We start from the raw sequence: 13,822 nt of genomic DNA on the forward strand, positions 1-13,822 counted from the left end.
AAGTAAAAAATATTTGATTTATGTGTTGTTTTTTTTTCATAAATAATTCCTTTATTTTCTAATAATCATTGTTTACCTCATCCTTAATTCCTTTTTTCCTGGCAAGAATGTTCTAAACCTTCTTCTGGTTCTTGCTGGACAAATGAGTTATTAATTTGACTAATTAGAGCAATCCTTAAATACGAGTTTTTTAACGCAATTTGCAAAATCGAGAAATTTTATAAAAATTAAAAAAATGTTAAGGTCCTAAGGAATGTTTGTCCGAACATGATTTTTTACAGTTGAAGGCCCTATTAGAGAGCTTAATCTCCTGCAAAAATAATTATCAATTTACATTCCACCGGATATTTTTAATCTAGGAAGCTGCTGGGTTCAGTAATAATAATAATAATAATAATAATAATAATGCATCACCTCATTATTGTTTTGGTGAGCTAACGGGGAACAAAATTTTAATTGTAGAAAATGAAGACACCTTTTACAAAACCAAATTTATTTTCGATTTTTATTATACAAACGAAACTTCAGCAGTGCAATATAATACATAAATCCTTTTGAAGCACTTGCTTAATAATACATTACAAAAATGATTTTCTCCAGGAAATTAACGTACAATCACTTCTTTAAACTTAAACTTATAATCCTATGTACAAATATATTTCCCCTGCTCTTTTTATAACTTCCACGTTATTTGGAACCTCTACTTAGGTAACAAATTGCAAATCATTTCTGCTTCTGCCTGGGCTTAAAAACATTTAAGTATTTCCCCCTTGTGACTTCTTTCGATTCCTCAACACCCAACTGATATGCAATATCATGCAACTCCTTGACTTTAGAAATCAGTCCAGCTGTTGGAAGAGCTGCTAATTCTACAAAAACCACACTCTTCTCTACAATCACACAAAAACTAATCCAAACTTACGGTGCAGATAATTCTGGTCATCCTGACTCAATTCCTTCGAGTAAGGCAGTTTTACGGCACTTGGTGGCGTGAAACTGTTTACAAAATCTGTCATTCCTGGATCTGAAACCCTATTATTGCCCTAATCCCACAAACATGTGCAACGCTACTTACACTTCTCTGGCCAAATTTCTGGAGAGGCTCTATCCAGATTTTCCATACTCATTAAGGTCTGCTCTAGATCGCTCAAAGATTGATCTTGCTCTAGGAAATGCAACAAATCAATTATATTTTGACAGATTGACATAAGCCACTCTGTTTAAAATGCGAACTTGTCCACGCACGCTAGCCGACAATTTCGCGTAAACTGTCCATGCAAGGCCTCAACAATCGTTTAATAATTAAATTGAGCCAAAAGTAACATTTACAGGGTGATTTTTTATTAAAAATGCTTTACCTTGTTCAATGCTCCCGGGTTTCTCGGACGCCATCTTGCAATTGTGCCAACTGCAGCAAACGTAATCAAAAGGCTGCGCTTTTAGGGGGACTTTGAAAGCGGCAAAGAAACACTATACAGAACGAGCAAAAGTCGCAAATGACCCTAATTGGGTGTCAACCCCGATTCACTTGCCCCCAATTTCGTAAAAGTTTGGTTTTTAAATTTGGCTGGTGTATTAAGTGTCGCAATGTTGGCGCTTCCCTCGCCAAGATTGTAAAATCAAATCGTAATTTAATTAGTAATAAGTAACAACGAATTTATTGTCAATAGTTTTTATTTGAAGAACGTGCCGCACATTTTTATTGTTTAGGACATAAAAAAGTTTTCGGCCTTGTGCACAGGCGATGACGCACTCAGCCGGCCGCGTCCCAGCTCGACATTCAAACGTCAAGTTTCTCTTTTTTCGAAGAGTTCTCTCCCGATTAACCTAAATATTGCGTTCCATATCTCGTGACACACAACAGCAAAAAGCGGTGTTAATTAGCGTACGCAAAATATGCGATTCGATTTAGCACAAGTATGCTAAATAAAACCCATCCAAAGAGCAGAGTTCAATTTTGAGTAAGTAGCGACGGTTTTTTCCCGCTTGCCTCGTGTTTTTGCGCTTTTTGCGGACTTATCGCCCTTTCAGGGGTACTATGGGTCAAACTTTGTCCGAACCGGTGACTGCCAAGAACACAGCATGCTGCCAAAACGCCAATTTCCAAGTGGGCTCAAGTTCGATGCAGGGCTGGCGCATCAACATGGAGGACTCCCATACGCACATCTTGTCCCTGCCGGACGACCCCGAGGCCGCGTTTTTCGCGGTCTACGACGGGCATGGGGGCTCCAAGATCTCGGAGTACGCGGGCAAGCACCTGCACAAGTTTATCACGAACCGGGAGGAGTACAAGAACGGCCAGATCGAGGAGGGGCTGAAGCAGGCCTTCTTGGAGATCGACCGGGTCATGCTGGAGGATGAGTCGTTGAGAAACGAGCAGTCGGGCTCCACAGCCGTCACTATTATTATCAAAAATGGCACGTTGTACTGCGCCAACGTGGGGGACTCTAGAGCTGTGGCGAGCATTGGGGGCAAGGCGGAGCCGCTTTCGAACGACCACAAGCCGAACAACAAGGAGGAGTACGACAGGATCGTAGCGGCGGGAGGGTTTGTTGATTACAACAGGGTTAACGGGAACTTGGCCCTTTCCAGGGCCCTCGGTGATTTTATTTTCAAAAGAAACGAGGATAAACCCCAGGAGGAACAAATCGTTACAGGTAAGTCTGGAAATTGCGAGCTAATCTTGTTTAAACACTGTCAATATTTATGTTAGTCTTTTATGAATTGTGTATATTTAGATCAAGTGAGTAATTGGGTACTTAGGTAAATAATTACATCAGTTGATGGATGGTCCCATTTGATTCAAAGGGTGTGTTATTTTTAAAGTTACGTTGTCAGCATATGTTACGAATTAAGTAATCTGGCGGTGTTCCACTTGTGTCATTCATTAATTAAAAATATTTACAATTGTTATTAATAGGCGACCACCACTAAGTGATTAAAAGACTAACTTATCGCCTCGTATAACGTCACAAAGTGTGCATTATCTGAACTACGTCAGGTTGTTAACACACCGACATCCGAAGAAAAACATTCGTGATATCACTTGACGCAATTTTTTCTTGTATTACATCTGTTGTAATAGTTTTTTCTTTATTTAGTCCGTTGACCTGCTTGATAGGTAAATGCTAGTCAAGTAAACATTAATTTGTCGCGTTTGTGATAAAACTTCGATAGGTCAAACATGAAACGGCCGCACGCGATTATGTCTTTGTTTGTAAAGAGTAAAATAAGGAAGAAAATACACGGAAAAAGTGGCTACGTTAAAAATAAATCATTTAATAGTACAGTCCAGAATTAGAATTATTATTTAGCGAACGTTGACACTACAAAGTGATCGATATCTTCTTAAAAAATTAGCATTGCTAATATTAAGAAAACCGCAACACCTGAATTTTAAGTAGTAAAACCCGAAATTCCAAATAAATAAAATTCCCTAACCGCTTGAGTAATTTTACGTTTTGCGGTTCCGGCCTAAAATCAAGGTTAAAATTCAAAATTAATTCAATGGACCACTATTAAAAAGTGCCGATTCAGTGGCGGCTCGTGAATTCAACATCAAAGCTAAATTTTGTTTAACCATGAAAAATCACCTAATTAGGGGAAACTGGGGTAAAATGACCCCTCCAAAAAGCAAGAAAACTAGTAGTGCGATCATGGTTCCGATTTAGAAGATTATAATCTTTTACCAAAGGTCTAAAAATTTAGCACATCATAATCCTTCTCTTAGATGGATCATTTTACTCCACCCTCCTCTACATTGAAAAATATTTTGAATAAAAAACTCACTCATTTTTGACGAATTTCCTTCCGTGCGGGAAAGTGATGTTATTTTGATTCAATTTTATCTCTTTCCCTAAGATTAACTCGTTTTATGTGTGAAAAAGTAAAACAATTTGCCAAATTTTCCTTAAAAATAAAGTCACCTTGATAATTAGTTAAGCTAAAAAACTCACTTTTAGGGAGTAATTTTAATCAAACGCGCCGAAAAATCACTATTAATATAAATTTACGTTATTTTCACCTTTTTATTTTAGTATTTTAGTCCGTCTTGAGGCAAAAATTCACTTTCTTTGGATAAATTCGCTAGAACAGGCCAATAAAAGACAAATGAAGGTCGAAAATTATATTAGTTTGGTTTTGTTTGTTCGATTTCGCTTGTTTTTGATCAAGAAACGGAAAATTAGGACGGTTTTCTGGCTTGTGAAAAATTCCCAATAGGCTTGAATTGGTTTTAGGACAAAATAAATTTACATTTGAGCATGTTTGTGTTAGTGCAGTATTTTTGGTTTGTTTCAGCGTATCCGGAGGTGCAGTCGTACGAGATAACCCCCGAGTGGGAGTTTGTGGTGGTGGCGTGTGACGGCATCTGGGATGTGATGAGTAACGAAGAGGTGGTCTCGTTTGTGCGGACCCGGATAGCGTCAGGAATGGAACCGGAAGAGATATGTGAAAGCCTAATGATGATTTGTTTAGCACCCGATTGTCAAATGGCAGGTCTAGGATGTGATAATATGACTGTTGTTATTATTGGACTTCTACAAGGTGAATCGTACGAACAGCTTTCGGCGAAATGTGCTAGAACTTATATTTCGGATGATAAGGAAGAGAACTTCCTCCTGTGAACAATGTGCAGATTATACTTTCTAAATGTATTTTTAATGTGTAAATAAACTTGTAAATATCGTCTAGGACGTGTTTGCTTCGGTTTGTAGGTAAGGTGAGTAGGTTTGTGATAGTGATTTCTACCAAAATTCATGTTTTTTTTAGAAGACTGTTATGTAGATAGTGGAGTATAGATAGAAATTATAATTAGATCAGCACCGAATTATTTTTAACATTCACATTTCGAGTAGGTTTAGTGCCAATTAAATCAAGTTTTTTTTGTTGAAGGTTGATTGTAAATGCATCATATGGAATAAATCTTTATTATCATTAATACAATAAGTCTATGCTAATGACATTACTTATTACGTACAAAAACAATAAGACATATTGGAGGATAAAATGATAGAGTCTTACGATTGGCATAATATTGTAATGTATGAAACGTTAAAAATTTGTTGAAATAAATAATTATAAATTAACTCATTCTTTTTTTTTGCCGACTCCCTTCATTAAAGTCAAGCAAAAAGTAAAGCCAATAACAATACAACTCATTTTCGCCGCTACTTATACAAAAATAACGTGTATTTACACAGTAAAATCAAAATAAACTAAAAAAATGAAAAAATTCTTTGGACAAAAATCAGTGATATCGTATCAACTATCCTTTTTTTAGGTATATAAATAAAGTGTGGTATTTATACAATGTACAACTGGCATTTATCCAAATTATTACGATATTGCCTATTCTAACACGTGTAATATTTTCATTAAAATTGCAGTTGAAACGATTAAGCTCTTGCCTTTTATATCTTAATTTGCAACAACTAAACTTAGTAATCTTAATTCGATATTATCGTATTAGATTGCAATACACGTTTTAACAACTACTCTTTCTAATGGCAAATAAAAAAACGTTTCACTTGATTTAAAACGTGTATAAAATATAACTTTTTCAAAATGCAAAATAATACACATTCATTCATAAGAACACGACTCCTAAAACTAGGTCCCTATGTACAATGATTGTTTATCTGTTGGATATATTATTTTATTAAAAACAATACATAATACACGTCGATATGAATAAAAAACGAACCTATCCAACAAATCAGAAACGAGTACAAAGTTATCATTTACTAGCTTGAGTGACTTTCCCGTTTTTCATTTCTTTTTTTGGGGTCGGTGATATACAAATAACATCGTTATCATTGTTGGAATCGTCCAATTCGACTTTAACGTCGCCGTTATCTTCAGGCAAAGGCCCATTATCTTTTTCCCAGTCTTTTAGAACATTGTCTAAATTATATCTTTTACGGTAATTAACGAAAAACGTACGCACATGGTGTTCAGTTTTGTTACCCAATACTTCGGCGATGCTTTTAAAGTCTTTGCCGTACTTACGCACGCCTTGGACAGCCAAGAGCAATTCCTCGTTTGTCCAGCGGGCGTTAATACGAGACGAATTGTCATTTGTTGGACGGAGATCTTCAATGGAGTCTGCATGCTTGCGCTTTAAGGAACTTATATTCTGCTTGTTCTGCTGGATCTGCAACAAAGGACGCACTTGAACACCAAGCCTCAAAAAAATCAAACAACTTGCAGTGGCGGGTTGCTTTTTATTCTTATAAAACTATATTTCTTACATCTCTGGAACGCTCCGAGCCAGCGATTATTTGACAAATTATTTCAGCCAAATTACCAACACACTGTCTATTTCCTTTATGTCCTAACTTAGTAAATCCTAACTAACATCACAGCAAATCTTAAGCAATTTCTCGAAATAAAACTTTGAAAGCTCATGGCGTAAAATTTAGTTTTAAGTACATAACCCCTTCAATTATTTGCCTCGCTATCTCAGTGCGTTGAGATATGAAGATTTACAGGAATTTTTAATTCTTATAAAACCCCCACTTGCAATTCCTAATAAAAAGTGGTACCAACTTGGACCAAGTGATACCATACCAACGCTTAAAAATATAGTCGCTCAACAAAAAATACAAACTGATGGTCAAAACATCTGTTCCTCGAAAGTATAGTTCTGCTTAAAATAATATAAAACCATATAAAATAAAACAATTAGAGCATATCAGTTTAAATAGTGAACCCTCTCGACAAAGACCATGCAAGCTATTTTTCCACCAACCTCACCCAACCAACCACACCGACCATGCATCGAACAGAGCGCGCGCTTTCTACCCTATCAACCACAGACGAATTCTGGCATTTGCAATGCAAGCAGGCATAAATATACACAATAACCGGGCAGGCATATCGACACAAAAGCATGGGACGTGTTCGTAGTGTTGATTTTTTGATGTGTGTGGAGTACTCACTTGTCTTTGGAGGGAATCTAATTCTCGATCCATCGCCTTAAGCATGAGCACACCCGCGTTGCCTGACGCCATCGCAGCCAGATCGTCGTGGTTGATGTACATGCCGCGAGGGGGCTTGCGCTTGTGGCGTCCGCCCAGTGGGGACCCGCGCTTGCCACCCGTGGGCCCCGATGTGGGCCGCAACAATCCCGTTCGTCTGTACATGCCAATATTACACGTTATCGACATACTAGTTTCATTTCAGTTCATTTCTTCAACTAATAGGCAACTATCAAGCGGATAGGTGGGACCACATTTATCCTCAACCACTTTTTTGGCGAGAGACAAGCGCAAAATTAATGTGGCCTTCGGAACCATGCACGGTGCGCTAATTCACAACTAAGTCATATTTCAGTGTTTAAGGCGCTCAAGTCAACGACGGACGGGACGAAATGCACATTCATTTTGCGCCCCATCAAGGAGACGTGGGTTGCCCATCAAAAGAAATATTTATTCCTATGATTTTTTGAACCCACGCCTCGTGCGGAAACATCGAGTGGGGTCTGATACGTACCTCCAGTGTTGGTAGCAGGAATTACAGAGGGACCCCTTGGACGTCACTTGAGTGACGGTACAGGCGACTCCGCAGTTAGAGCACGCGCCACCCTCACCCTGCACACATACAACAATCATACCGACCATATCCCATAATGAAACTAATAAAATAGAAGAGAGAAAACGAACACCCAGTGTGACTTTCGTCTTTGCATCGTAAACAATACAATATTCGTAAAGTATATGCGTGTATGTATGCATGTAATGGATGGAGAGAGTATTAAATAAAACGTTAGCCAACGCACACTGCAGCTCATGCGAGAGAGGCAACACGGGGTTAGTCGACGTGATACCAATACCCTGTCTCTATTTGAACTGAAATAGGGCAAGATACGTGACCACCTATACTGAAATGTTACGATGAAATGGAAATGTAATATGCATGATACAGTAAAGCCGTCACATATGAAATGAATTGTCATTATTTTGCGATTGTACTGCTAGGCTGATTGGCGTGCAATATCTATTGAGGGTTCACTACCTGAGTAGCGTTCTCGTCGGGAGGTTGACCCGTACGACTTGGTGAACCGCTTTTACGACGAATGCCACGATGTATTGTCCATTTCTGCAAGATAATCCATTACAGCTAAACCAACCGCCGACTTTTAGACTTGTTTCAATACATTTATTGGTTTATTCGCAAGGCTCGGATCTTTTTTTTTCAAATCACATTTATTTCTGCTACTACTGAATAGGATCTACGACACCGCCCGGGTCCACCAGTTATAGCAACACTTTCCCAAACTCAGCCAACGAATTACATTCACGCAAAATCTATTGTGTTCTACAAACAATAAGCAAAACAAGTAGTACAATCAGTTATTAGCTCCGAGAAATCAAGTTTATTTTACTCATGTATTATTAATTGGGAAAAACTGAGTTTCATTACAACAAAAATTACACAATAATTCTAAATGATTATCCAGTTGTTGAGTGACTCCATTAAGTCATTGCAAAAATAACTTGCTTTTACAAGGTAATTCTGTAAGGAAATGATAAAAAATCGGTTCGCACTTGGAATCTCATCATTTATTTTTGCTTAGTTTTCGACATAATTTGAATTGATTGTAAAAAAAATACTCTTTAAAAAAGTATTACACTAAACTAAGAATAGCTTAGAATATTAAAAAAAAATAAATGGGTTACAGTTTAAGTTTCAGTGGAATTAAGGATTGCAGTCGAGAATTTAAAAAATGAAGTCCCATAACTTGAAAAACTTAATATTTTAACGGAAACCCCTTTTATTTTTTATTCTTGCAGCTAGAAGATTAATTATCTTTGTAAAAACTTGAATATTTAAGTGCACTTTACAAAGTACAAAGTAAGTACAAAGAAGATAATTAACATTAACTATTTTCTGAACACAAAAAAATAGTACGACAAAATTAAAAATGATGACGCTTCAAACGTTATACTGTCTGAAAAGGTAATTTATACCTAAATTGTACAAGATAGAAATATGGTGTCGCGAACTTTATTATAGGAAATTAGCCGATTAAACTTTAACTGAGCTTTTCATATGATCTGTAGTTTCTAGAGCGACAATTGAAAATTAACATAAATATTAATCACTGAGAAGAAAAAACAAATAACAGGGTGCTCGATTTTTTAAGTTATTCAACTTTTAACATCTTAATTTTTTATTTTCTTAATTGCAATGCGCTAAAAATATTTTTAAAAATTCGTTAAAAAAATTAAATTGTTTCAATAACTAAGCAAACTCAACCAATAAAAGTTGGCTCAAAATCATATTTTATTAATCATTTACATGTTACATTACTGCTTCTAAACTTAAAAAAAAACACAAAAAATAAACTCAGCAAAATAAATAAAATAAAAATTTAATGAATAATGAACATGAAAAAGGACGGACTAAAATATGATACAACGTAGAAATCATATTAAATCTAAAATCATTTATAAAAGTTAGGTCATGGTTGAAAATCTTGGAAAAGCATAAATCGACTTGCATTTTTGACGATTCTTTTCTTGTTTTGAGAATTTTAAATTACTAATTTTTTAATTACTAGATAACAAAAAATAATTTGAATTCTTCTGAGTAATAATCACTCGCCTACAATGCGATAGTGTAATGAAAACAGACATAACATGTGTCATAAATCATAATCTACTTTACGTAAAGCACTTGATAGTTTATTCAACATAATGATATTAAATTACAAGTCAGGATCAGGATTCTCGCCAAAAAATATAGCTGATTTTCAGAATAGTATTAAGAATTAAATTTTGGCGTGAAAACAACAAAGTGAGAATGAGAAAGTGTTCCATTCGCAAAACCATAATTTCGAGCCCAAATAAAGCTTTAGTACAGCCAGACTTCCTATCAAGCACGGCATTTGCAAAACTGCTCATGTCGCCTAAAAATGCAACGTTTTCCAAACGTTTAAAATACCAAATTCGCTAATTTAACGCTTGTTAGCTGTTGGGACGATTAGAGCCATACAACAGCTGTAACCATTAGGCACACTTTACATAATATTAACATACCCTAGATCAGAACACAAACCAGTCAAATTTCATGCAAAATAAAGTTGTCTACTACATAAATCCAGACGCAACTAATAAACCTACTCTTACCTTATCGTCATGGTCTGATTCCTCGTTGGATCCTCCCTCTGAGCCGGCCTCTGAAGCGCCCCCTTCCTCCTTGGGGGTGTTCAACTTACGTGCCTGCTTGTCCATGAGGCTGGTCCTAGACCTTGTCTTTTTCCAACTGTAGTAATACTTGACTAAACTTGCAATACTTTTATCTGGCAACTGCACAAAAGTTAGAAGGGGGCCACCCAAAGTGACTTTTTACCATTTGTCTTATCCTATGAAAGCTTTTGCCGTGGAACTGAAACGCCTGCTCGAACAGCACCTTGTCTTCGACCGACCACTCGTCGGGGAAGGGGGTGAAGTTCGCCAAGTCCAGCACCGCCCGGTCTAAATCATGCTTGTGCCAAAAGAGCATCCCAAGCGCCTGCTCCCCGTTGTAACCGTACTTGTCTTTGGCTAAAACTATGTAATCCTCCACTGGAACCAAAACTGTTAGTAAGGGGGCGCAGACGCGTCGCTTGAGACATACGCTTTGACTCGGGGATGGACTCAGTTGGTGACCATACAAGTAGCGCTCGATCGGCCAATAATTCGGGTTTTCGCTGCGATTCCGGCTGAAGTTCGGGGCAAATGGCCTGGTAGTCTCGCCCAACTCGAATCTTATCTACTGGAACTACAAAGGCAAGATTTCAGACACGCCAGACTAACACTATGGTCGGGTTCACAATTTTGTGGGAAACGTTTTTTTACTGTTTAAAGCCGTTTATTGGAAGAATCCGTGATTGGGGAAAGGTACAAAAAGAGAAATCGTCATCAGAAAGGGGATAATGCTAACCTGAGCTTTCATCCTCGCTTGTGGAGTCTTGAACGTGACCATTGGGACTCGGTCCTCGACTCCGACCGTTTCGGGCATTTTCACTGTTTTTTTCGGCTAGAACCATCTTCGCTCCTCCTAACTAGAGCTTCACATAAATAATAGAAAATTAATCTTAAGAAAAAACCGAGTCTATGATTCAGCAACACCACAGCTTACTCAAACTACAAAGCGACTAGAAAATCGTCATCGGAGAACCGTAGTTTACCACGGCTTATTTCCAAAAACCGCCACGGCGCTACGGTCAAACGCATTTTTTCCACAATACATCGTAATTTTTAGCGTTTTTCAACGACCACCAACTTAAAAACGCTTATCGCAACTTTATAATTTCATATTCTTACTTGCTACTGTACCCAAAGTCGCTTAAAAATAGTAAGAGCACTAAAAATTTGGGTTGTTTTTGAATGTACCGCCCATGTTGGGATTTCCTGTTTTATCTCCTTCATTTTTAAATCTTCCATCTTTGTCTCTTGCTTGATTTTTGACGTTCATCTTATAACCTTACTTTTGAAAGCCCAAAATGTCTTGTGTGAACCTGTTTATTAAAAGGGGGATTTCCACATCCTGTGCCAGATTCGGCAAGCGTAACTTTAGGAAATTCCCAATATACAACAAACGCGGTTCTAAAATATTTAAAGAAATGAGGAAAGACCCTAATTATGACCTGCCGCATGACAGTGGGACAATTCAATTTAAATCTTCTTTTAATTAGTTTATTGATTACAGAACGTGGCCTGAGGGATGTTGGTTATTATGCCGACGATGGAACTTTTGTCCTAGTGCCAGAAAAAATTCCCGAACTTATTGTGCCAGATTTGAAAGACTTTCCAGTAATTCTATGCAATTAATTAAACAGGATTTGGAAAAATAACGTTTTAGCTCAAGCCTTATGTCTCGTACAGAACCCCCGACGTCATGCAGTCGGAATTTACAGCTGAGGACTTGTTCAACGTGGTGTATGCACCAAAAATAGCGAAAGATTTTAAAGAGGGTAAACTGAACGAAGATGGGACGCCTTTGGAGCCATCACCTGAGGAAAGAATGACACCGGAGGAGGCTAGAATTAAAGCAGAACAAACTGGAAGTGATATATTTTAGAATAATCGTAGATATTTGTAGATAATAAAACATTAAACGATTAAAATTGAACATGTTTTACTGGTTGCATAACATTTATTTTCCGAAATAAATTATTATTTTAGAAATTATGTTCTTTATAATGCAATTAAGCAAGCAGACACTTTCTTGTTCTGCATGAACACGTTTATTTTTCGAATTTATGGTGAAAAGTAAACATCTTTAGAGGTTAGATCAAAATCACTGATGACCTTTTAACCTCAATCATTTCGCAAAAATGTCCAACTTTAAACGCCTCTTAAATGTGCCCCACGTTAACAAAACCGTAAGTTCTTATTGTCGATAAAATCAAACTACACTCAATATCACAGACTTTTCGATTATCCCACAAATCACACTTGGAAGCCCTCCGAGAACGGATTATAAACGGCCCCAGTCTCCAAGACTTTATAAAGAGCCCCGATCCTGTCTTAAAAGAAGACTCCGAGGCTTGGAAAGACTACAATGGGAGGCTCAAAAGAACCAAAAGTGAAAGTTCCCGTCTTAGGTTACCCCCATGGTTAAAGACCTCAATTCCCAAAGGAAAAAAATTCAGCGAGCTTAAAGAACAGTTAAGGAACCTTAATTTGCACACTGTGTGCGAGGAGGCAAGGTGTCCAAATATTGGGGAGTGTTGGGGTGGAGGCGAGCATGGGACGGCTACAGCTACCATCATGGTATATTTTTACAGTTACAGATACAATTAATGAAGTCAACAGTTGTTAGGAGACACTTGTACAAGGGGGTGCCGATTCTGTTCCGTTAAGACCTCAAAAACGCCTCCAGCACCCGACCCAAACGAACCTGTTAAAACTGCCTCAGCTATAGCATCATGGGGGCTGGACTATATTGTGCTAACATCAGTTGACCGCGACGGTAATAAAAACACAGTTGAAATTAATTCGCGGTCCAATTGGTCCAATTTGTGTGTAACTTTTAACCATTAATTAATTTTTAATTAACAATCTCCTAATTTTGTGTTTAAGTAATTGTTTTATTTAGATTTGCCTGATGGAGGTTCAAATCATTTTGCCGAAACTGTGAGAGAGATAAAGAAGCGGTATTTTTTCACATTTGTTACTTTTTGTTTCTGATTATTTGTTGTAGTAAGAGCGAGATTCTAGTAGAGTGCTTAGTGCCTGACTTTGCTGGTGACCTAAATGCTGTGAAGACAATTGTTGATTCAGGTTTGGATGTTTACGCTCACAATATTGAAACTGTTGAAGCTTTAACTCCGTTTGTAAGAGACAGAAGAGCAAAATATAGGTCAGAAATCAAATAAGTTTTTAGTTTGTATTTTTTTGATATTTAATAGGCAGTCGTTGGCAACTCTTGAAGCTGTTAAAAAATTTAACCCCGATATGATTACAAAGTCGTCAATTATGTTGGGTTTGGGTGAAACTGACGATGAAGTTAGACAAACTTTGGAGGATTTAAAGACAGCAGGTGTTGATTGTGTGACTCTTGGACAGTACATGCAACCAACTAAAAAACATCTACTGGTTGTTGAATATGTAACACCTGAGAAGTATCAATATTGGGAAAAAGTAGGAAATGAAATGAAGTTTTTGTACGTTGCGAGTGGACCTCTTGTGAGAAGTTCCTACAAAGCTGGTGAATTCTTCATTGCGAGTATTTTAAAAAATAGAAAAACTAATGCTGTGTAATTAATTGTTGTTAAATAAAAAGTATATTGACGTTGGCCCAAAAGTTTTTATTTATTTACTCCTAAAAC

At 37.2% G+C, this 13,822-nt stretch overlaps 5 protein-coding genes across 7 annotated transcripts; 3 read left to right on the top strand and 2 right to left on the bottom strand.

Annotated features, from left to right (window-relative positions):
• Positions 1-476: 476 nt before the first annotated feature.
• Positions 477-1,506, bottom strand: lin-52. Its single transcript, XM_008194019.3, has 4 exons — positions 1,359-1,506; positions 1,076-1,165; positions 923-1,024; positions 477-869 (listed from the first exon to the last, which is right to left on the bottom strand). Exons 1-4 carry the CDS (start codon positions 1,390-1,392, stop codon positions 724-726), a joined length of 372 nt encoding a protein of 123 aa, XP_008192241.1. The 5' UTR covers positions 1,393-1,506; the 3' UTR covers positions 477-723.
• Positions 1,507-1,657: 151 nt separating this feature from the next.
• LOC664421 (probable protein phosphatase 2C T23F11.1) lies at positions 1,658-5,087 on the top strand. 2 transcript variants are annotated; one of them, XR_001574824.2, is made up of 4 exons: positions 1,658-1,961; positions 2,032-2,657; positions 4,300-4,715; positions 4,771-5,087. XR_001574824.2 is itself a non-coding variant. In XM_015979358.2 (3 exons), the coding sequence occupies exons 2-3, from the start codon at positions 2,039-2,041 to the stop codon at positions 4,623-4,625; spliced, it is 945 nt and encodes a 314-aa protein (XP_015834844.1). In that variant the 5' UTR covers positions 1,658-1,961; positions 2,032-2,038; the 3' UTR covers positions 4,626-5,087. The 2 variants fall into 2 exon arrangements, 1 of the variants encoding a protein (XP_015834844.1); XM_015979358.2 differs by having other exon boundaries at positions 4,300-5,087.
• CoRest lies at positions 4,913-11,172 on the bottom strand. 2 transcript variants are annotated; one of them, XM_015979357.2, is made up of 8 exons: positions 10,930-11,172; positions 10,624-10,767; positions 10,357-10,571; positions 10,134-10,313; positions 8,017-8,100; positions 7,495-7,592; positions 6,942-7,137; positions 4,913-6,154 (listed from the first exon to the last, which is right to left on the bottom strand). In XM_015979357.2, exons 1-8 carry the CDS (start codon positions 11,033-11,035, stop codon positions 5,738-5,740), a joined length of 1,440 nt encoding a protein of 479 aa, XP_015834843.1. In that variant the 5' UTR covers positions 11,036-11,172; the 3' UTR covers positions 4,913-5,737. The 2 variants fall into 2 exon arrangements, with proteins under 2 accessions (XP_015834843.1, XP_008192242.1); XM_008194020.3 differs by lacking the exon at positions 8,017-8,100 and having other exon boundaries at positions 10,930-11,171.
• Positions 11,173-11,421: 249 nt separating this feature from the next.
• mRpL41 (mitochondrial ribosomal protein L41) lies at positions 11,422-12,120 on the top strand. Its single transcript, XM_970432.4, has 3 exons — positions 11,422-11,648; positions 11,698-11,801; positions 11,851-12,120. The coding sequence occupies exons 1-3, from the start codon at positions 11,492-11,494 to the stop codon at positions 12,067-12,069; spliced, it is 480 nt and encodes a 159-aa protein (XP_975525.1). The 5' UTR covers positions 11,422-11,491; the 3' UTR covers positions 12,070-12,120.
• A 56-nt stretch (positions 12,121-12,176) lies between these two features.
• On the top strand, positions 12,177-13,789 carry Las (Lipoic acid synthase). Its single transcript, XM_970434.4, has 6 exons — positions 12,177-12,373; positions 12,420-12,764; positions 12,807-12,963; positions 13,090-13,147; positions 13,195-13,353; positions 13,403-13,789. Exons 1-6 carry the CDS (start codon positions 12,326-12,328, stop codon positions 13,752-13,754), a joined length of 1,119 nt encoding a protein of 372 aa, XP_975527.1. The 5' UTR covers positions 12,177-12,325; the 3' UTR covers positions 13,755-13,789.
• The last annotated feature ends 33 nt before the right edge of the window (positions 13,790-13,822 follow it).

The sequence above is a fragment of the Tribolium castaneum genome, chromosome 9 (genome assembly GCF_031307605.1).
Source record: "Tribolium castaneum strain GA2 chromosome 9, icTriCast1.1, whole genome shotgun sequence".
NCBI lineage: Eukaryota > Metazoa > Arthropoda > Insecta > Coleoptera > Tenebrionidae > Tribolium > Tribolium castaneum.

Excerpts from the sequence above, each read along its gene's own strand:
- lin-52 (XM_008194019.3), bottom strand. The coding sequence starts at position 1,392 with ATGGCGTCCGAGAAACCCGGGAGCATTGAACAAG. Across the intron at positions 1,166-1,358 it reads ACCCGGGAGCATTGAACAAG|AGCAAGATCAATCTTTGAGC; the intron begins GTAAAGCATTTT and ends TGCATTTCCTAG. Across the intron at positions 870-922 it reads TGACCAGAATTATCTGCACC|AATTAGCAGCTCTTCCAACA; the intron begins GTAAGTTTGGAT and ends TGGTTTTTGTAG.
- LOC664421 (XM_015979358.2), top strand. The coding sequence starts at position 2,039 with ATGGGTCAAACTTTGTCCGAACCGGTGACTGCCAAGAACACAGCATGC. Across the intron at positions 2,658-4,299 it reads GGAGGAACAAATCGTTACAG|CGTATCCGGAGGTGCAGTCG; the intron begins GTAAGTCTGGAA and ends GGTTTGTTTCAG.
- CoRest (XM_015979357.2), bottom strand. The coding sequence starts at position 11,035 with ATGGTTCTAGCCGAAAAAAACAGTGAAAATGCCCGAAACGGTCGGAGT. Across the intron at positions 7,593-8,016 it reads CCGACGAGAACGCTACTCAG|GGTGAGGGTGGCGCGTGCTC; the intron begins GTAGTGAACCCT and ends GTATGTGTGCAG. Across the intron at positions 7,138-7,494 it reads TCCTGCTACCAACACTGGAG|ACGAACGGGATTGTTGCGGC; the intron begins GTACGTATCAGA and ends TGGCATGTACAG.
- mRpL41 (XM_970432.4), top strand. The coding sequence starts at position 11,492 with ATGTCTTGTGTGAACCTGTTTATTAAAAGGGGGATTTCCACATCCTGT. Across the intron at positions 11,649-11,697 it reads TTATGACCTGCCGCATGACA|AACGTGGCCTGAGGGATGTT; the intron begins GTGGGACAATTC and ends TATTGATTACAG. Across the intron at positions 11,802-11,850 it reads CAGATTTGAAAGACTTTCCA|CTCAAGCCTTATGTCTCGTA; the intron begins GTAATTCTATGC and ends ATAACGTTTTAG.
- Las (XM_970434.4), top strand. The coding sequence starts at position 12,326 with ATGTCCAACTTTAAACGCCTCTTAAATGTGCCCCACGTTAACAAAACC. Across the intron at positions 12,765-12,806 it reads CGGCTACAGCTACCATCATG|TTGTTAGGAGACACTTGTAC; the intron begins GTATATTTTTAC and ends TGAAGTCAACAG. Across the intron at positions 13,148-13,194 it reads GTGAGAGAGATAAAGAAGCG|TAAGAGCGAGATTCTAGTAG; the intron begins GTATTTTTTCAC and ends TATTTGTTGTAG.